At 37.1% G+C, this 22,419-nt stretch overlaps 1 protein-coding gene across 1 annotated transcript; it reads left to right on the top strand.

The window, feature by feature from the left end:
• The first annotated feature begins 15,234 nt into the window (after positions 1-15,234).
• On the top strand, positions 15,235-17,314 carry LOC141618005 (uncharacterized). Its single transcript, XM_074435127.1, has 5 exons — positions 15,235-15,736; positions 15,866-16,048; positions 16,167-16,230; positions 16,807-16,939; positions 17,042-17,314. The coding sequence occupies exons 1-5, from the start codon at positions 15,235-15,237 to the stop codon at positions 17,312-17,314; spliced, it is 1,155 nt and encodes a 384-aa protein (XP_074291228.1).
• Positions 17,315-22,419: the final 5,105 nt, after the last annotated feature.

Raw genomic sequence — 22,419 nt, 5'->3', positions numbered from 1 at the left:
CCGAGAAAACTTCTCACCCCTCTAACATTCACGCGAGGTGGGAGTTTCACTATCACCTCAACCTTAGCTTTATCGACCTCGATGCCCTTTTCCGAGATTAAATGACCCAAAACAATTCCTTCATTGACCATGAAGTGACACTTTTTCCATTTTAAAACGAGACTAACATTTTCACATTTTTGCAATACAAGACAAATATTATGCAAACATGAGTCAAAGTTTTTTCCATAAACGCTAAAATCATCCATAAGAACTTCCATTATGGTCTCTAGGTAGTCGGGAAAGACACTCATCATGCATCTTTAAAATGTAGCGGGGGCATTACACAAGCCAAAAGGCATCCTCCTATATGCAAAAGTACCATAAGGGCATGTGAAGGTGGTCTTGTGTTGGTCATCCGGGTGTATAGGGATTTGAAAGAATCCCGAATAACCGTCAAGGTAACAAAAGAACTTGTTGGAGGCTAGCCTCTCAAGCATTTGGTCAATGAATGGTAGGGGGAAATGATCCTTTCTTGTTGCGGAATTCAATTTTCGATAGTCAATACACATACGCCAACCGGTGATCTTCCTTGTGGGTATTAGCTCATTCTTTTCATTTGTCACTACCGTGGTACCTCCTTTCTTAGGTACCACTTGAACGGGGCTAACCCACAAAGAGTCCGATATGGGATATATGATTCATGCATCAAGTAATTTCATAACCTCTCCTTTAACAACTTCTTGCATGTGGGGATTTAATCTCCTTTGAGATTGGATGGTAGGTCTATGGTCTTCCTCTAGATAAATTCTATGCATACAAAAGTTGGGACTTATCCCCTTAAGGTCATCTAGAGTATAACTTATAGCCTTTTCATGTTGTTTCAACACATCAAGCAATTTTCCTAATTGGTTTTCATCAAGTTTGTCATTAACAATCACGGGTTTGGTCTTAGATTCATCAAGATAAGCATATTTCAAATTTGGGGGAAGGGGTTTTAAAGTTGGAACTTGTATCTCACTTTCCTCCGTTGAAGGTTCATTGAGAACTTGCTCCATTTCCATTAGACACTCCATTCTCATGGCATATTCAACTTGTTCTTCAAGCTCACTAATCTCATCATACTCAAATTCCATGACAAATTCTTCTTGCTCTTCGGTTTGTATGATGTCCTCTATGATTGCTTGCTCTTGTTCCATAGGTTGATATGCTTCCACAAGGATGTTATGTACTATTTCGGATTGCCCATGAGTAAGTTCTTTGTTAGCTAGAGCGGCCTCAAGATGATCTACCTCCAACTCCCAATGCATATTTTTGGCCTCACTTGCTTCCAAGGCTTCCAATGCTTGCATGGGGTCTTTGAAGAAAGGTATACTCAAGTGGTCCTCAACAAAACAATCTATAATATCCATCTTGCAAAATATCGAACAACTTGAAAATAATTAGAACAAACCTTGAGGAGTTTTACTTCCCCAAGGCAAAGAAAGACACAACTAATAACAATCAAAGAAAATCAAATCAAGTTAACACCGTCCCCGGCATCGGCACCATTTTTGGTCGGTCCGCTTTGAGCTTAGATTTCGGTTACTTGTCGTGACGAGCACCTAGACCAAAACAATAATTATAACTTCACAAACAACTCTACTACTTGTAAAGAGGCAAGTAAAGGTCGGATCCCAAGGGACGGGTATTGATGTGGGATTTTCGATTGCAAGTAGTGGTGTCTAGGGGTGTCACAATTTGGGTTGAGATAAGAAGATCACTAAACTAAATAACAATAAAAGTAAATAAGCAAGATTACTAAAATGAGATGTAAACAATTGATTAAAAGTACTAGGGTGTCATGGATTCATAGAGGATTCATGGGAATTGATCATACAAACATATTCTCAAATTATAAGCAATTAATTATTGTTGTGATAGGATCGAGTTGGTTTATATCTTACAATCCTAGGAAGGTTTGGGTCCCGGAGCCGAATCGATTAGATTGTACAACACCTACAAGTCGACTTAATCCTCCCTACTCAACTATATGCATGGTCTAATGAGACTCGAGTTGGTTTATTTCTTACAAGTCTCATTAAAAAGGTAAGTGATGGGTAAAAAATGCAAGGATTCATAGGCTCGCGTTTCATCAAACATAACATGTGCATAAGTTGAGATCACAACAAGCAAGCAAATAAATTATGTGAACATATTAAATTAAGCATGAATCATCCCCCATGTTGGTTTCCCCTAATTCCCCATTAACCCTAGTTAAAGAAACTACTCACTCATTAAAAAGTTTAACATGTTAACAAAGTTGTCAATCATATTAACAAAGGAAAACATGAAGAATAAATGAAGATGATTAACAATAATTAAAAAGGGATTAAGAGAATTATACCTAATGATGATTCCAAAATACTAATGCAAAGAATAATAGAAGTACTTGATGATTGATAGAAGGTTGTCAATCTCCCCATAAACCCAAATAATCTTCAATTACCAAAATAAAAGATGAACAATAGAGAAATTAAGGAAATGAGATTTGTATTAATACTTGTTTAGAAGTTGATTACAAGATTAAAGAGAGATTAGAATAATATAAACTACACTAAAGATTTATAAGAAGAACATGATAATCTGATTAGACTAATGGGGTATTTATAGTGGGGATTAGGTGCACAAATTAGGGTTACTAAGGGCTTAAATGATGATTAAGTCCTTGAGGAATCGCTCCTCTCAAGAAAAGATGCGGGTCTCCTTTTAACTAGTCTTTCAAAAATATGCGCATGTCGAATGAAGAAAGAAGGGGACGTGTTGCTCTGGAGGACAATCCGAGCGTCCAAAAGGTCGGGACGAGCGGATTGTGTAGCTTGTGGACGAGCAGCCTGGCAGCTTGGACGAGCGGCTTAGGGAGCTTCTGGACGACCGTCCCGATAGGTGAGACGCTCGGATCCCAGTCCAGCTTCTTTTCTTCTTTTCTTCATCCAACAATCCTCCAGGATTTTGTCGGGGATGCAAGGATCTTCTTCATCATTGCCCATCTACTACATTATGTACAAAGGCCTTCTAGTCTTGTCTTCTCTTTGATGCTTGGTCATTTGATTCGATCAATTTAGCTCTATTTTGCCATGAAAATGTAAGGTTTGCACTCCTCTCCTGTAATACTATGGTTTTATGAGTCTCTGGGTACTCTATCGAGTGGGCCTTACTCTGTCGAGTAAGGGTGTCTTGCGATTTAAAAATAGTTTCTGACCTGTTGGGTACTCGATCGAGTAGCCTTGATACTCGATCGAGTAGCCCAGTTTAGGGGTAATGTTTTGTTGGGTTTTGTTATTAATGCGAATTAATATATAAACACTTCCGTCACTTTCATAATACGCTTTTACAAACCTAATTACTTTCAAAAGAGATTTCAACCTACGTACTTCGCACTCATCGCATTATTGACAAATCCCGGGGCTTGGAAGGCCGGAATTCATCTTTGTTTACATCTTTGTGATCCTTGCGGCGAGTGTAAGATTTACGTACCGAATTTGTTATATTTAGTTAAGTCTTGTTAAACCCTAAGTTTGGGAATTGGGGATTTGTGTTAGTTTTGTGTGGTTAGTGATATATGTGATGTTATGTTAGGAGGAGGATTCGTACAGGAGGCCTTTTGATAACAGCTGTTGAGATCGTCTGACTGTGTTGCTTTCCAGGTAGGGTTTCCCTACTCAGTATTAGTCCCATAATGTGTTGGTGGTGATTTGTGATTATTGATTGTTATCATACAAGTATTGTGACGGTTGTTGGTTTGTTTGCTGATTAGTAGTTGTGATTGTTTGTATCTGTCTGTGTTCTTCGGGGTGCGTCCCTGGCTGAGTGGAGTCACTTGCGGGAGTGGCTTCACGCCCATTATTCGCCTTCTGTGGAACCCGCCACAGAAGGGATGTGCATATTAATGGATTTGGGTTTATCGCTCGACGGAGATGAGCGGGGCTTAGGTGGGAACGGCCGCGTCCCCATCGCGGTGAGGAGTAACTGTTGCGATGGGTACTGGGTAGGGCTACACACTTTAGTGTGTAGTCGAATTGTGGAGTTGGTGATGGAGTTCGAGTAGTACATCCGTGATGATTGAAATTTGTATTGTTTGTTGTTTTGTTGAGTTATATAAATTGTGTGATTAGTATCGACTCCCGTTTATTGTTTTAAAACTCGTGGTTATCCATTCGGGGATGGTGAGCAGTTGTTGAGCAGGTATGAGCGAGATACATGGGCTAGCTGGGATGTGTCAGGTTCAGATGATAGAGTCTTCCGCTGTAGCTTTAGTAGTTGTCAGACATTTTCATTTAGTTGATTAGACAGTTGTTTTGAGAACCTGTAACCCGTATTTTGGGCATTTGGTTTTGGATTGTATTCTTTCACTAAACTTATACTATTTAAATGTTGTTTCGTTATTGTCTTATGATTATCATTGTTTCGGGGAACCGAGATGGTAACAGCTTTATACCTGAGTGGTCCTGGTAAGGCACTTGGAGTATGGGGGTGTTACATCTCCTACCAAGGAAACTAAACCTCAAAGAATATGCAAAACAAAGGACTAAATATAGTAAATGACCTTAGTATGCACTAAAAAGCATAGGAATGAGGCTAATTTGGGGACTAAATATGCTCAAATATTGATCACATCATTGAGTAGAAATGGGAGCCTATCTCCATGGACTTTATAGTGGGTTTACCGAAGAGCCAGCAGGGTAATAACATGATATTGGTGATACTTGATCGTCTGGCTAAGTCAGCTCACTTTATTCCAATGAAAGATACATGGAGTAAGGTTTAGTTGGCTAATGGGTACAAGAAGAATGTGGTGAGGTTATATGGAATCCCTATGGACACTGTATCAGATCAAGATGCGAGGTTTATTTCTCAATTTTGGCAAGAGTTGCAGGAGATGATGGGAACTACCTTGAAGATGAGTACTGCTTTTCATCCTGCAACAGATGGGCAGACATAGCGAACTATCAAGACTTTGGAGGATATGTTGCGAGCTTGTGTGATGGAGTTTGGGGGTAATTGGGAAGATAGGTTGGATTTGATCGAGTTTTCTTACAACAACAGCTACCACACAAGTATTGGGATGGCACTGTTTGAGGCTTTGTATGGGAGAAGGTGTAGGAGTCCGATTTGCTGGGATGATAGAGCTGAGGCAGTGGTTTTAGGACCACAGATGGTACAAGAGATGATAGAACAGGTTAAAGTAATTCGACAAAGGATAAAAGCGGCCCAGGATCGACAAAAGAGCTTTGCAGACTTACATCGCCGTGACATCGAGTTTCAGGATCGGGATAAGGTTCTTTTGAAGGTGTCACCTATGCGTGGGGTTATGAGGTTTGGTAAGAAAGGGAAGCTTAGCCAAAAGTTCATTGGACCATATGAGATTTTGGATCGTGTGGGAGAGGTTGGTTATCGGTTGCGTTACCACCAGCTTTGGATTGGGTGCATAATGTGTTCCATGTGTCTCAGTTATGGAAGTATGTGAGTGATCCTTCCCATGTGTTAGGGGTGGAGAACATCGAGTTGGATGAATCCTTGTCTTATCTTGAGGTGCCAAAATAGATTTCCGATCGCAAGGTTCGAAAAACTAGGTCCGCGGAAACGGTGTTGCTTAAGGCTCTATGGTCTAATCATGAGGTTGAGGAAGCTACTTGGGAGGCGGAAGAAGCTATGAGGGAGCGGTAACCGTCTCTTTTTGATCAGGTATGTGCGGTTACGGGGATGTAACCATGTTTCTTTTAGGGGGGTAGGAGATGATCGCATAAGGTTTTGGGTATGGCTCTATGTTTGTTTTTGTACAGTTCGTGGTTGTTTTGAGTCGGTTTGAGAAGTGGTTGCGGTTTTGGTTTTGAGTTTTTGTTGCGTTGTTGTATCATGGTTAAGTTAATAGGTTTGTTTTGAGTATGGGTTTGAACTTCGGGGACGAAGTTCATTTTTAAGGAGGGAAGACTATAATACTACGGTTTTCTATATTGTTGGGTACTCTATCGAGTAGGGCTTACTCTATCGAGTAAGTGAGTTTTGGTTACGAAACAGTGTACTGTCTGATGGGTACTCGATCGAGTAGGTGTCACTCGATCGAGTAGGGGGCACTCGATCGAGTAAGTGACTTACTTGATCGAGTAAGCCGATTAATACGGGTTATTCACCGAGTTTCGATAGCAACGTGAGAATGTTATATAAAGTTATTTTTACCCGTTCTCTTTACTTTTTCACTCATTCTAAATATTTTACACAAGATAAAAGTTACGTAGCATTCCCTTCTCTCATTGCTATCAAATCCTAAAAGCTAGAGTCGTCCGATCGCAGAGTTCTTTACGCCGTTGAGACCGTCGCGTTGTGGGTAAGATTCTAGCATGATTTTTATGTCGTTTCATTGATTTTATTTGAAACCCTAATTGGGTATTTTGGGGGTTTTGAGAGTATTGTGATTGTTAGATGGTAATTGTATGATTGTTTGATTGATAGAAGGTGATTTTGTAGAGGAACGTTTCTGATTAGCTGATTGTGATGATCTTGGTGATTGCTTTTCCAGGTAGGGTTTTGAAAGGATTCAATAACCCTCTAAATAAACTCATTTAAATGATGATCTAAATAACTCTTTGACATAGTCATAAGATCTAGTGCATGCATAACAAAATTAACAAGGTTAGGAGAAAACGGTTTTCTTACATTGGTGAGACGGATTTATGGGCACTAGATTTGGACTCCTTCCAAATCTAGATCTTGAGCTAAATAAGATATTAGGATGATCCTCCAACAAGATCCCAGAGTAGAGATCCTCCTCTTGATTGCACCCAAGACTATCCCTCAATACTATAAATATTATTAACTAGATAATAAGAGTAGTGACCTTAATTATAAATGTAGTATTAGAGTTATTACTACAATAGTAATATGGTTGAATATTAGAAATATAGAACAATTTTTGGCATAAAAACATTTTATGTGTATGAGAGGATATATGAGATAAAGAGAGATAAAACTCCTCTTGAAAAATAAGAACAACATCTTATGTTGGGGGGGGGGGGGACCGTGTAAAAGGAGTGAGGAAGCACAATTGCAATTTTCTATTTTGCTTTTTGTCTTACCCATAATCCTAGGGTAGGTCTAGTTAGTGTAGGGTAATTATGGTGTTTATTTGCATAAATAATAACACCCATTATCACCCTTAACCACCCCAATTTCGGTCCACCCATGATTAAAATGGACATCTATTTTACAACTTACATTTTGTCATTTGTAATGTGTGACATGTGACACATTATAACATGTCAAAAGTAATTTTAAAACATATTTAACAAATTAAATATCATTATTCATTAAATAAATTACACATGACAATTTACATTGTAATTCATAATTACATGTATGTAAAATGGGTCATCTTTAACCTAGTTAATATAATCTACAACATTTTGTAATTATAACTAACTAATAATTATTTTCTCAAATGTTTCATAAACAATAATCAATTTTAGTAATGTAACAATTTAATTACTAAATAGAATCTTATTTAATCATATTACAATAAGATATAATATTCTCTCTTATACATCAATTTGTTCAATTTAAGGATTTAATCAATCTGTATTGTCATACAATCGATTTTTATAATTGAGGGAATCGTCCTTTAGGTGTCACCTTAAGGGATCAACTGATCACCACCGTTAAACGACAGTAATGTCAAACTCTAGTCGGCCAATCATTACCGATTAATGTTGATCAGTTGACATATATAAATGAATCATCCCTTACGTATTCTTATCATGAGTTTCAATAATGTGATCGCACCATTGTTGAGGACACATACTCCAACAGGTTTCCCTACTCAGTTATTGGTTACATTGTATTAGATGTTTGGTTGATTGTTGTTTGTTGTTTAGTGTTGTTGATCTTTATCGTATTGGAATTAGTAATTAGTGATTGTTATTGTATAGTTGGTTGGTTGTGATTGTCTGTGATTCCCGAGGTGCGTCCTCGGCTGAGTGGAGTAATTTGCAGGAGTGGCTTCACGCCCTTGATTCGACCCTTATGGTTCCCATCACAAGGGGGATGTGCACATTAAGGAACTTGGGTTTTTGCTTGGTACTGATAAGTGGGGCTTAGGTGGGAATGGCTGCGGTCCCCAACTGGCGGTGAGGATTACTGGTTGCGGTCGTAATCTGGCAGGACTAGATCTTCATGCTAGTCATGTGATTGGAGATGTGACGGAGTTGGGTGATTGTATGTATTATTGATATTGCTTATCTTATATTGTGTAATCAGTAACTGACCTCGTTTAATTGTTTCAAAAACTGTGGTGATCCATTAGGGATGGTGAGCAGTTATTGAGCAGGTATGAGATGGACGCACAAGGGATAGCTGGGATTGAGTCACCACGTGTCACTTAGAGTCTTCCGTTGTGTCATTGAACTTATTTCTTTTAGTTGGTTTTGAGAATTTGGAACAATTGTATCACTTTACAGTTTTGGGATTTTGTCATGTAATCGCTTAAACTTATTTACTTAAAGTGCGTTCTCTTACGGTCAATTTGATATATTACCTCGGGTAACCGAGATGGTAGCACCTTCATGCATTAGGTGGTCTTGGTAAGGCACCTTGGTGTATGAGGGTGTTACATTTTTAAGTGCACCAAAACTGGGCTAATTGCATCGGACAAATATCATGAGATTTAGCAAGAAATTTACCCCAATCTTAATACTCTAAGTCAACTTTAAAACTTTGGAACGCAAGAGAATCACTATACCAATTAGACTCAAAGATACGACCATAAAACAGAGGATATCTAAGAACCTTACCAACTTGTTTTAGTTCGTTCTTGGTAAGTCAAATATCATCAAAAGCTTGGTAAATGAATTGATTTTCCAGCAGAATAGCAGTAGATTCAGAGTCCACTTTCTCAAATTTCTCGAATTTCAATTCTTACCTACGGATTGATGAGACAAATCCATGGACGAGTCACAATAAGTTGAGTTAGAGTTTGAGACATGGATAGAAGAATGAGTGAGAATGTTGATCTTAGGGGTTTGGGTTGTTTTCTTGGGTGTCATGGTTGTTGAGAAGCAAAAACAAGAATTTGGAATGTAATAGGTTTCGGTTCATGAATATAGAAGGGGGTGAGAGCTGTTGATGGTAATAATTGATGCATGGAAAGTTGTGTTTTGGTAAAAAGAGAAACAAAAAGTGACGTGAAAGAAAGAAGAAAATAAAGATTTGAAAAGATTTTGGATAAAAATATGGTAGTTGTAGTTGTACGATATATTAACCCAAGATTTCTTCTTTCCGTACATTTCCTTAATGTAACAACTTTCTTTTATTAAATACGGAGATATTTTATAACGGAATATTTTGTGATAGATATTAAGACACAAAAAGCTATAAGATAATTTGTAAGAATGTTAAGCCTACGGTGCGTAAGATGTTAGGCTTACAAAAGTTTCAATTTCAACAATACAATCAATTCTAAAATAATACAATTCAATTGTCTAGACTAGGATTGTAAAACTATGCACTTTTTTAATAATAAACTTTTCACAAGAAAAGTACTTAGTTTAAAGACTCGACTTTTGAAAACAATTTTGCAAAAATAAAAGTATAAGAATAATGCTTAGAGCAACGGAATTTTTTTTTTGCAAATATCGATTTAATCAAGATTGAAAATTATTCAAGTCGTGTGTTTCTAAATGCAGAATTGTGTGTGTGTGTGTGTGTGTGTGTGTGTGTGTGCGCGCGCGTGTGTGTGTGTCTATATATATATATATATATATATATATATATATATATAGAGTGAGCATCCCATGAGTCTAGCATATCAATAAGAACCGTTGGATCTTATTGATCGAACCGTCCTGATTATGACACGTGTGCTTATTTAAAAAAAAAAAAAAAAAAAAAAAAAAAAAAAAAACTAGGCGCGCTGATATATAAAGAACGACACATTCATTATTCATCATAAATTCACTTTCTTTTCTCTCTCTAAAACGCATGTATCTCTCTGTACAAACCGCTTCACGTTCTTTTTCTTTGGCAGTTAATTCACTAAACCATAAATTTTTTCCGAAAATTTTATTACATCAAGCAAAATCGCATTAATCAAGTGAAGATCATTATTATATTTACTCAGAACAATCGTTTCGAAGATGACGAAGAGGTATAAAATCGCTCTATTTCATTATATTGTTTTTAAACTTATTTCGCCACTTCATGTTGTTGCTGTTGCTATTATTGTTGTTATTGTTGTTGTTTTTAGTGTTGATTATACTATTTTTTCTTCAAATAAACACCGACTTAGGGTTCTTATTTTGCTCAAAGCAGGAAATTGATTTTTCCGCGAAAAATTAAGTTATTATTGTTGTTGTTGTTATTCTTGTTGTTGTTAGTCTTGATTATAGTGATTTGAAGCGTTTATTAATTGATCGAAGAAAGAAATTGAGTTTTCAGTAAAAAATTAGGTTATTACTGTTGTTGTTGTTGTTGTTGTTATTGTTGTTGTTGTTAGTCTCGATTATAGTGATTTGAAACGTTTATTAATTGATCGAAGAAAGAAATTGAGTTTTCAGAAAAAAATTAGGTTATTACGTTCTTGTTGTTAATCTTCTTTGTTTTGCTCGAAGAGAGTAACTGATTTTCTGCGTTCTAGTTTTTCGCTTCAAAATTAGGGTTAATAATTTGTAATAAATGAGCAATTAATGTGTATTACCGTTCTGCTTTCGATTGAATTATTTGTTCGTCGTGTTGAGTTATTTGTGATTTGCGGGAATTTTCATTTTCCCGGTTAATAAAATTTCGAACAAATCTACAAGAATAATATATCTTTGTAAAACTGTCATAGTAAAAGTGTATCCCCTATCGTTTTAAAGAGTAGCAATTGCGTCTCAATAATGATGTTCTTTGTAGTTTTATATCAAAACAATTGTTTGACAATATTGTAACACTGTCTCATTCTGTGAGGATACTATCATTCTTATTCCATTCCACATTCTTTCTAAGACTCGTCCACCATCATTCCTCTTCAAAGTGTAATAGCCGTAATTGTTTTAGTTTTAATGTTATTCTGTTTTGGTTTTTTGATAAACAATCTCGGAAAGCGAGGTAGTACCAAAAATCGACGTCGAAGAAGGCTAAAGTGGAAGCATCGGAAAAGACAATGAGCAAAAAGCGCCGACACGAAGCCTTCCAAACCGTCGGCACGAAAAAACGTCGAAGCATCTCATGCCGATCAGTATGTCCCTATAACTCTTCGTCGTGCTGAGCTGATTTGCATGAAATGTCCCTTTTCCCGAAATTAATAATATTTCTCAACGATCTACATTGACAATGTTATCATTACACTATCGTGAGTAAAAGTGTATCCCCTATCCTTTTGAAGGGCGAATTGCTTTCAGAATAAAGATGTTATCAGTAATTTTATAACAAAACAATTGTTTGACAATACTTCAACACCTGTCTCATTCTATGAGGATACTATCATTCTTGTTCCATTCCACATTTTTTGTCGACTCGTCCACCATCATTCTCGTCATTAATAGCGTAATTGTTTTAGTTTTAATGTTATTCTGTTTTGGTTTTTTGATAAACAATGTCGAAAGGCATTTAGTAATCGAGAAATCTGCTTTGTCGAGAAGAAGGCTAAAGTGGAAGCTTCGGAAAAGACAACAGAGCAAAAAGCGCCGACACGTGCCTTCCAAAATGCCAAAGAACGAAAACGTTGAAACATCTCATGCGGATCGATGTCCCTATAACTCTTCGTTGTGTTGAGTTGTTAGTGATTTGCATGAAATGTCCCTTTTCCTGAAGTTTATAATATTTCTCAACATATATACATTAACAATGTTATCGTAACAACGATACATAAAGAATAAACGATACTACCCCTATCCTTTTAAAGAGCAAAGATCATTACCTATCAGTGTAGTAGCTGTAATTGATTTACTTTTAATCTTATTCGATTTTGATTTTTGGAAAAACAATGTCGGAAAGCGGAGGTGCCCGAAAATCACCATGCGACGAAGAAGGCAAAAGTAGCAAAGATCGAGAAGAAGACACCTAGCAAAAAGGTGCCAACACGAAGCCATCAAAACCAACAAAGACACGAAGGAAGTCGAAGCATCTCATGCATCTGAGTATGTGTCTACAAATCTTTGCTCGACCGCAAGTCACTACTATTAGGGTTTATGATATATTGTCTCATTGTTACAGTAAAACAGAATCAATTGATCTTTAAAAAATTATTCGACCGCCATTATTCGTATTCCATTTGTCATTTCTTCAACGACTTGACTACCATCATTCCTTTTCAATTTAATTGTTGTCTTTTATATTGTTATTGTAAACTTCGATTTTAATTTTTGAAAATAACAATGTCGGAAAGAAGAGGTACCGAGAAATCGGCTACCACTAAAAAGGCTAAAGTGGCCGCATCGTAGAAGCCACAGAGCAAAAAGGTGCCGACAGAGAACTTGCCAAAGCCGACTAAGAAGATGCGGACACTAAAAGCTTTCAAATCCTACAAATGAAAAGGCGACGAAGGTGCCTACAGAGAGTCTACGCTGTGCAACACCGCTCCTTCAAAAAAGGTGCCGGTGAAGGAAAGTAAGGTGCCCTCTTGAAAAGGTCCTTAAGCCACCAAAGAAGAAGTACAAAGGAGCAGGCTGCGAATGTTCCGATCCAGCAAAGTAAAAAAGAAACCAATGTGACCAGGAAGAAGGCAGCAGAAAAGCCGTCGCATGATGTTCCAGTGTTGTTGAAGGAGCAATCGGTGCCCATTGAGAAGCAAGCAAGTGCACCTCCTCAAAAGGCAGCAACTGTGCCAACGTCAAAGGCAGCGACTAAGCAATCAAAATCGGTTGCAAAGGAGACAAAAGAAGAGGTGCCCAAAAAAGTTATCAGAATAAAGGGTCGACCCGAAAACAAAGAACGCCAAATCTGCAGAGTTGGTGACAGAAGAGGTGGCAAAGAAGGTGCCCAAACAAAAGATGGCGGAGAAGGTTGTACCAAAAAGAAAGTTTCAAATGCAAAAAGAGCCAATAGCAGAAAAGCTAGTAAGCAAGAAAGAGAGCGTGAAGGTGTCTCAAAAAAAAACCGACAAACGCAGTGCAAAAAGGTGGCGAAACAAAGAAACCAGTACGAGTAACAAAAAAGAGACCTAGAGATAAGCCCATGTCATCTGAAGATGAAAGTGATAGAGATTATGAGGTTTCGGATGACTCGAGCGTCAGCTCCAAAATGTCGAAGAGGGCTAAAACAGAGAAGAGACCAGCCAAGACGGTGGTGAAGGCTGAAAAAGAAGAGGTCTTAAAAAAGTATGTGTCTTTCTAGTTGCCAAAACTTGTATGTTTAAAGTTTCAGTTTCAGTTTCATTGTTACAGTAACACCTATCTTTGTAACATTTTTATGTTTGTTTAAGTGCTACCGTAATGATGTCTTTGTAACATTGTCGATTATACTTGTTTGTTAATTGATCTTAGAAGGAAATTAATTTTCCATTAAAAAATTAGCTTGTTGCTGTTCTTCTTGTTATTGTTGTTGTTTGTGTCGATTATACTGATTCGTAATAAATTTATCCTAACTGTTTTGCTCGAAGTGAGTAATTGATTTTCTGCGTTCTAGTTTTTCGATTCAAAATTAGGGTTAATAATTTGTAATAAATGAGCAATTAATGTGTGTTACCGTTCTCCTTTCTACTGATTTATTTGTTCGTCGTGTTGAGTTGTTTAAAGTTTCAGTGTTACGAATAACTTTCGTATCCTTGTTTTGTTGCTTTCTTCTTTGGTTTGTTGGCATAAAATAGTGTCACACTGCTTTTAAGCAAAGGTGCTAATTTACACTTCCTTAATACAGGCGGATAAATACCCAACTAAGTGCGAGGCCCATCGTTGGTTGATGTTATGAGCAAGTTTACCGTAAAGCAAAAGAAAGCCATTAAAGAAATTGGTTTTGGAGGACTATTGAAGATGAATATATCGTAGTCCCTTCCGGCTAACAGACTTGCTTGTTGAGGCTTTTGATTGCGACAGTTTGAAGGTTCATGTAATCAAACAGAGGAGTTTGTCTTTCATCACGTATGATGTTCATGACCTATTTTTACCGCCGGTGAAGGGTAATAATGTGGTCTTGACCGACCGGTCGCGATCCCATGCCGAGGACACCGAGTTAAAAACAAATGGAGAAGGAAGTTCAACATCTCTACAAAGACAAACATCAAGCTAGATTTGGTGACTAGTTGGTTTAAGAATAACAAGGGTGCCAACGGTGATGAGTTCAAGCAGATGTTCGTTCTTTATGCGCTCTCCACTTTTTTAGCGCCGACTCCAAATTATTCTCGTGATTTCAGATCGTTGAAGGTCATGGGACGATGTTGAAAAAATAAAAGGTTTTAATTGGTCAAAGTATGTCTATGAGAAGGTAGTAGAGGGTGTCAAGGGGTTGAAGACAAGAACGGTTAAGTGTCTTTGTGGGTGTATTGTGGTGCTGCTGTTGGCCTACATTCACCAGTTTGAGTTCCATGGCGAGGTACAACCAACCGACTTACCTCGATACAAAGATTGGACATGATGAAAATCTTTCAAAAAGAGTCAAAGACGAAGGAAAGATTGGTTGTCTAGGAACTAATGAGATGTCAGAAACTGTCTATCCTATTTGCCTTGGCAAGGGATCCCAAATGAAGGTAATGTGGCACGCATCGATGTAATATCGTCACCGTAATATGGTCACCGTGATATCGTTATCGTAATGGCTTTACCTTTGTAATAATATTATCATTACCTTACTATATTGTTAATTATTAATATTAATTACTAATTACTAATATGTTTCTCGTAAATATGATGGGCGAGAATCGATGAAGGTGAGGATGACGACGAGCCGCTTTTTCTTAAGAGTAATGAGGGAAGGGAGTACATCTTGATGGAGAAGCTTCCTGGCATTGAAACAGATGCCGAGTTGAAGGAAAAAGCTGTTGATGTGAGTTGTTTTTATAAATTTAATTGTCTGCAATTGTTACAACTCCCAAATCTGGTATCTAATTCATTTCTTTCTTTTTGGTTTATTGACTTAGGACACCGAGCTGATGTTGCTGATGTATAGGAGGGATTCCAACCTTGTTCACGAGAGATTTGCTCAAAATGATCAAGGTTTTCGAATCAAAGCGAAAAAAATCACCACTAAAGCCTGAATACCTTAAATATGCCGAAGATGTTGTGCGAAAGGCTCAATCGTTGAAGAGGAGGGCGAATGACTTCCCGGTATATACAAGGTCCAAAGTCGAGGAAGTTGGAACCATTTCCAACAGAGAAAAGTCCTAGGACGCTTAAGTCGAAATCCCTGGTAAAGGAAGTATTGAGCAGTTTAAGTGAGCAACATCATGAAGAAGATGATGAAGAGGTTCATGACGAGGACAGGCAAGATGAGATGGAGGACGGAGTGGAAAGTGACGATGAGGACGGGACTGATGATGGCAACGATGATGACGGGACTGATGATGGCAATGATGATGACGGGACTGATGATGCAGAGGATGATGATGAGGACGGGGATGACGATGGCGGCGATGTTGAGAGTCGTCTTAAAAACAAGAGTCTTCAAGAGGGTGGCACGGACATAGATAACGATGAAGAAAGTGCCGATGAGGAGGAAGACGATGAAGAGGATGAAAAGGAAAAGGAGGATGAAGAGGAAGAAGACCAAGAGGACAAAGAGGAGGATGTAAAGGATGCTGAAAGCCAATCTGGTGAAGGTAATAGATCGAGTAACAGTGTTACTGTTATTACTTTTAGTTATACTTTTACAATAACACTGTTACTGTAATATTTTATATATATTAATAGTTAGTAATATAATATTCAATTACTTACTTGTGATGCAGATGAAGAGGATGATGCAGAGGAAAAGGATGATGCAGATGAAGACGATGATGCAGATGAGGAGGATGAATCTGGCAAAGGTCAAGAGGATGACGGAGATGAAGAGGAGGAGGATGATAAAGAAGAAGAAAATGAAGACGACAAAGAGGGGAGTGGCGAGGATGATGAAGATGCATCTGATGAAGGTAATATAGTAACAATACTACAATAATCTAATCACTTGCACTAACACTGTTACATGATCGCTGTTATAGAGTTTTCATTTTACAAATAATTACTAATAATCAATTACTTTCCTTTTAGATGAAAACGATGATGCTGATGAATATGATGCATCCGGGCAGGGTGACAAAACAACTAGCGAGCCGTAAGATGAAATCGGTGAAGGTAATAGTGTAATGTCATTATAGCCTTTCATTCGGGGTGCTTTTTTAACAAACAATTTAGTAATATATTTTCATTCATTATCTCACTACACGATGACAAGGCAGAGGCCGAAGGTGATGCATCAAAGCCACCAAGATAACCCAACTAGTGAGGCAGGTGAAGAGCCATCTCCTGAAGGTAATTGAGGAATCTATTTAAACTCGTTGTATTACCGATGTAACACTCATTAGCACTGCAAGTATCAGAATACGGTTATAGTAACAATGTTATTCTTGACGTAGTTTTAACGAAGTTTACGCTTTATCTATTGTACCTTTTTTGGTTCAAAGAAAAATTGTTAATATATATTGAATCCAATTACCCGTGACACGAGATGACGAGGAAGAGGCGGAAGTTGATGAATCGTGCAAGCCTCAAGACAACCCACCAATGAGGCACTAAAGAAGGATCTCCCGAAGGTAATAGAGAAATCTATTTGCACTCGTTGTATTAGCGATGTAACATCGTTAGCACTGTATCGTAACACTCGTTATATTAACGCTCATTCGTGTCGTAGTTTTATCGAAGTTTACAAAGATATATATATTCAATTATCTGCTACACAGATGACAACGAAGAGGCCGAAGATGATGCATCGGGCCAAGTCAAGAGAACCTAACGATCGAGGCAAACCAAGAAGGATCTTCAAGGTAATTTTACAATAAATACCGTTAGTATAACTATGAGACATTGTTGATCCGAAAACATTAGTAATTTATATTTAATTCAATTACTTGTGCCACGATAACAAGGAAGAGGCCGATGATGATGCATCGTGCCAGGTTGTTGACCAACCAACCAGTGAGGGAAATGAAAAGGAAGATGACGATAAAGATGAAGAGGATGATGGGAATGAAAAACCAGATGAAGAGAACGATGATGATAAAGATGAAGACAATGCTGGCGATAAAAACGAAGATAACAGTAAGGAGGATGAAGCAACTGGTAATGAAGACGCCGATGGGAATGATGAAAAAGGCGAGGAAGGAGAAAAACCCAAAGAGGCCGATGATGAGACAATTTAGGCGACGATGAACCAATAACTACTCAAAGGCGGTCGGGTAGCGAGAAGATGACGACGATGATGAAGTTGATATTGTCGATGATTGCAGTGATGAGATCCTGTATGACAATTACGACGAAGATACTGGCGACCACTATTTGTTACATGTCGAAACAACTGAAGACTGGATGCGCGTGATGGATCCTCGCTACGGCTGCACAATCGAATGTGGCCTACCAGCTCCGGATCTAACACTTGTGTCCAAGAGTATGATAAAACACAAGGAGATAATGGCGCCTATTCTTGAAGTTAGGAAAGAAACAATTGACTATTGTTTTATCGACGATGACGAGAACCTCTCAGATACGTGAGTACTTTATTTACTCTTGCACTGTGATAAACAAAACGTTTTACTTTGCAAGTGAATACTGTTTCAACTGAATAGTTGTTACTGTTAAACTGTTACTCTATTAAAAGGTGTTCTGACTATTACATCTCATTGTCCAACAGGGAAAGGCTTGTCTCGTATGGGAAGTATCACTTCATTCCAAGGGAAGATTTAACTTCATTGGCTCCTGGTGAGCTTATTTATATAATGGTCACTGAATGTTGGTCAATGTTGCTGAATGACCTCATCTCCAGAAAGGTAGCAAGTGATACACCATTGAGGATCTTCATGGGCTTGGGTCAATCTGTATGTTACTGTAATAAATAAATTTTTATTCTTATTGATTTTGTGTTTCTATAATGTTTATTGACTTTGTATTTATATTTATTTTTGTAGGACGCATTAGCAACGATGGCTCTTGGAAAACCCATTCAAAATGCAATGACATTTAGAAAGTGAAGTTTTGTCATCCTTCACACAAATGGATCAAATACAACAAGAGTCCACCGAATTTCGATGTGATATGGTAAACCACATTACCGTTAATATTAATTTTTTTTTTTTTTATTCTTATATAAGTAGAGTGTATAGAAATTCTGTTTAGCAATGATATATATCTCCGCTTAATTGCGATATTCATTCCACTCATTCTGGAGGACCACTTTTTCTGTGCTTGCATAAATTTCATGTCGAAAACCGTTGACTACCTAGACAACAAACCCTTATATGCCAGATCCCGAAAAGCAAAAATGGCAAGAAATGCGGTAAGTTTCTCTACTTACAGTGACAATGTTATACCTTTAAATTTCCATTAATAAATTTGGCAATCATAGTTACAAGAATATAGATACAAAGAATGATTACTTTTTGTGCAAAAATATCATGGGGAAAATGTTGTTAGAAATGCAAATTGCAAAAGGCTCCAAAGTGGAAAGTTTCCCACTTAAGAATGTGAAATTTAAATGGCAGAGCACGCAAAAACGTGGATTGTGGGGTTTTCATGATGATGCACATGGCTTTCTACACGGGGAAGGTTTTTGACTCGAGTGGGGATGAACGGAAAAGAATGTTGTACCGTGCTGAAATATGTGCAATACTTGTTCTTAGCGACTTGAATCAAGTACGAAAAGAGGTGCAAGGGAGGATATCAAAATTCAGAATGAAAGGGAACAATTGAAGGAAAAGTCACGAAAAAAAGAAGGCTGGAAGAGAAGAAGGAAAAAAAGGAAGAGGAAAAAAAGGAAGAGGAAAAAACAAAGAAGCCACAGGAAAAACAAAAAGGGGAAGAGCCCAAACAGCCGAGGGTGAAGTCGGTTGCTTACAAGCATTCTCCTAGAGCAATTGGTGAAGATGAGGAGATAATATTTAAATTTCATAAAGATGATGTTATGGGATGTTCTCTAGGTGACGGTGAAATTGACGGTGATATATTCCTAGTCTCTGAATTTATGAGAGCAAATCGAAATCATTGTCCAAAGACAACTAATCTGAGAAGGCACGTTCTTGATTATGCGTTTATGGATGATATCGACTTCCACAAAAGGTAAAATACTTGTTGTTACTGTGAAAGTGTTACTGTGACACTGTTTCTGTAAAACTGGTTTTTAAACACTGTTTATGTTACACTGTTTCTGCGAAAACTCTTGAGTAATCTGACTCTTATGGTTCTGTAACAGTGAGATCCTGGCTGCGTTTGGAGACAACAGGAGGTTGACAAGAGCTGATATACTCTCACTACGTCCTAGGAGTCACACAAATTGGATGGTGTTTGAATGCTGGTCTCTACTCTTGAATTATGTCGAGAACAGCAAAAGAGGCACAAGGGCAGCAGGGCCAACCATACTTTACTTAGGACTAGGTCACATGGTAAGTTGCATCGGTGTTAAATGTCTGCTTCTGTTCAAGAACATATGATTCTTTTACAAGGGAAATCTAACCCTTACATTTTTTTTTTTTTTAAAAACTACAAAGATGCTCTCTCGGGTCGTGATGCGAGGATAGTGAACGAATCGATATAAAGAACGAGTTGTTTGAAATTTGGGATAATTTCATCAACGCGAGCAAGGCAAATTACAGACTTGATGCCGAACTTATTTTTATACCTTGTTTGGCTGGCTATCACTACTTCTGTGTGTGTATTAATTTCCTCAACAAAGAGATTAGTGTGATCGATAAATAATCGTATGCTAATCGGGAGTCTTCATTCACTTACGACATCGCAATGGCAAAAGCAGTAAGTCCCCCGAGTTGTCGAATTGTATGTTTACGCTTTTAGTTTCGATTTCGATTTCGTGTTACAAAGAATACGTATCTTTAACGTAACGTTATTATGTTGTTTCGATGTTCTTACACACCTATACTGTAACATTGTTGATTACACAGATTTCTTAGTTGATAGTAAAAGGAAATTAATGTTCTGTTTCTGACAGGCCGGTTGCATGAGTGACTACCTGGACACAAAGGGCGACGTGAGGGTAACTGAAATGCTCCGCTATCCTGTGGTAAATGTGAAGTTTAAATGGCAGAAACGGGCTTCCGTATTTGAAGAGTCACCAGTATCACTATGACAAATCTCCAATTTTTTGGGATATGCAAACAAGTCTTCTTTGCTCAACAACACATTTTATCGGCGGGCATGTGCTTCCCAAATTGTCGCATGTTTGCTCATGGTCGACATCAACAAAATACGGGTTGAATTGTTGACGTTTTGTTGAAATTTTCAAAAATCAAAGAAAACAATCGGCCGATATATATATAGCTGCAAGGAGGGAAGCGGCTAGAATGCTCAAAGGGAAGGCAACGGAAGATGAATTGTCAAACAAAGAACCACCGATTGAGAATGAACCGAAGCCACTCAACACCGAAATGCCTGTACTTCGTTTTAAAGTTAAAATCAAGTGATGTACTCTAAAACAATGTTACTTTAACAACGTAATAGTGGTCATCATAGACAAAGGAACATATTTTCGAATATTTTGGAATATATTACAAATAAGTTTGTTACTGTAACAGTAACTTATTATATGCAGAATTCATTAACTATGTTACTGTAACAGTGTGACAGTTTCAAGAGTGAAAAGAGAAAACATAATTTGACGTTTTGTATTCTTCACTCTTGCAAAATTTATAAATCGCACTTCATAGGGAATACGAAACATGGGTTGGATAAGTTTCATGTCCGATTTTGTCTGTGGAATTCAAAAATTAACTGTTTGTTTAAAGCATTTAATTTTGAAAACAGTTTTTAAAATGTTAAGTGTTTTTTTTTTAAACAAAAAAAGTCGAGACAAAATGAAAATAATGTTACTGTAACACTGTGATAGTAATAAATGAAAATTATAATAAAAAGATTTTGACGCTTTGAATTCTCCACTCTGCAACATTTATAACTGGACTTAATTATGGGGAACATGCACGTGGTTAACATCAATCATCATTTAAAAACAGTTTTACAAAGCGTTAATAAAAGTGGTTTTTAAAGCGCTTAATTTTTTTTTTTAAAAATAACTGTTTTGTTTTTCACAATTATCTATAAATAATGTCATTGTAAAAAAGCACAATTATGTTATCAGTAATGACGGTTTTGACGCTTTGAATTCTACAATCAACTGCAAGCAGCTTATCTTTCTAAAATGTTTTGCACTTTGTTCAAAGTGACGTGTTTCAAGGCGATTATTTTTTTTTTTTTTTTTAAAATTGTTCTGTTTTTTTCAGTTATCTATAAATAATCTCATTTTCATTCAACATTTACACTTCATTTTCTAAACAAAAAAAAAGCCAAGACAAATTCAAAGGTTTTTCATGTCTAATTTTTTTTAAATCTTTTGTAATATTAAAAACCTTGCTCTAATTGAGGGAAAACAGTTTATGTTTGTTTATAAATAGATTTTGTTTTCTCTAATTTAGGGAAAACAGTTTTTTTTTTTTCTGTTTTAATAGGTTTTTTTTTTTTTTTTTTTTTTTTTTTTGTTGCAAAAGAAGAGAAAAATGGAACGAATTCAAAGGAAACTAGAAGACACCAAGTTTGAACTGGAAGAAATGACAAGGCATAGAGATTCATTACTTGAGCGAGTTATATCATCCGATTGTAAGGTAATAGAAATGGTGGAACGAGTACAAGTGCTTGAAAATGACTTGGAAAATGCAAGCTCATATCAAGTTTCGATGGCGGAAAACAAGTGTATTGGGAAACAAATAGAAGAAAATAAGTCAAGAAGTACACTCAAACCGATTTAGACCGTCAATTTCTCCTTGGTGTTACAACTCTTAGGGAGTCATATGCTAAACTCAACCCTTCGATTAATAGGAAGTGGCCTCTTGTTGTCAAAGCTATTGAAGAGATGGAAGGTTACAGAATAATCAAAAGGAGTTGCTAGAGGGCGAAAAAGCAAATTCATTCTCCTCCCGTGAATAAACGACTAAGAAGGGAGTAAAAGATTTAATATTTCCTTTATCATTACGCTTATGCTTCATCGTGACAGCTTATATTTAAGTTAACTATCACATTCGTTTCTAAGTGTTTCGTTTGTAATCAGTGTTTGTAACACTTGTTTTTTATGAATGACATCTTAATTCCGTTAATTGTCCAATTTACTATTTGAATTGTGGTATATTAAATTGAACAACGATTATGTAACTATGTTTAAAATTGTCAAAAAACGCTCCTAATCCAACCCTAAACCCTTTTCCTTAAACAAAGATTGTTCGTAGTACAACAGTGTTACAGTAAAACCAAAACT

Source organism: Silene latifolia, chromosome X (genome assembly GCF_048544455.1).
Source record: "Silene latifolia isolate original U9 population chromosome X, ASM4854445v1, whole genome shotgun sequence".
NCBI classification, from domain to species: Eukaryota; Viridiplantae; Streptophyta; class Magnoliopsida; order Caryophyllales; family Caryophyllaceae; genus Silene; species Silene latifolia.
This window is presented reverse-complemented; position numbering and strand designations above follow the sequence as displayed.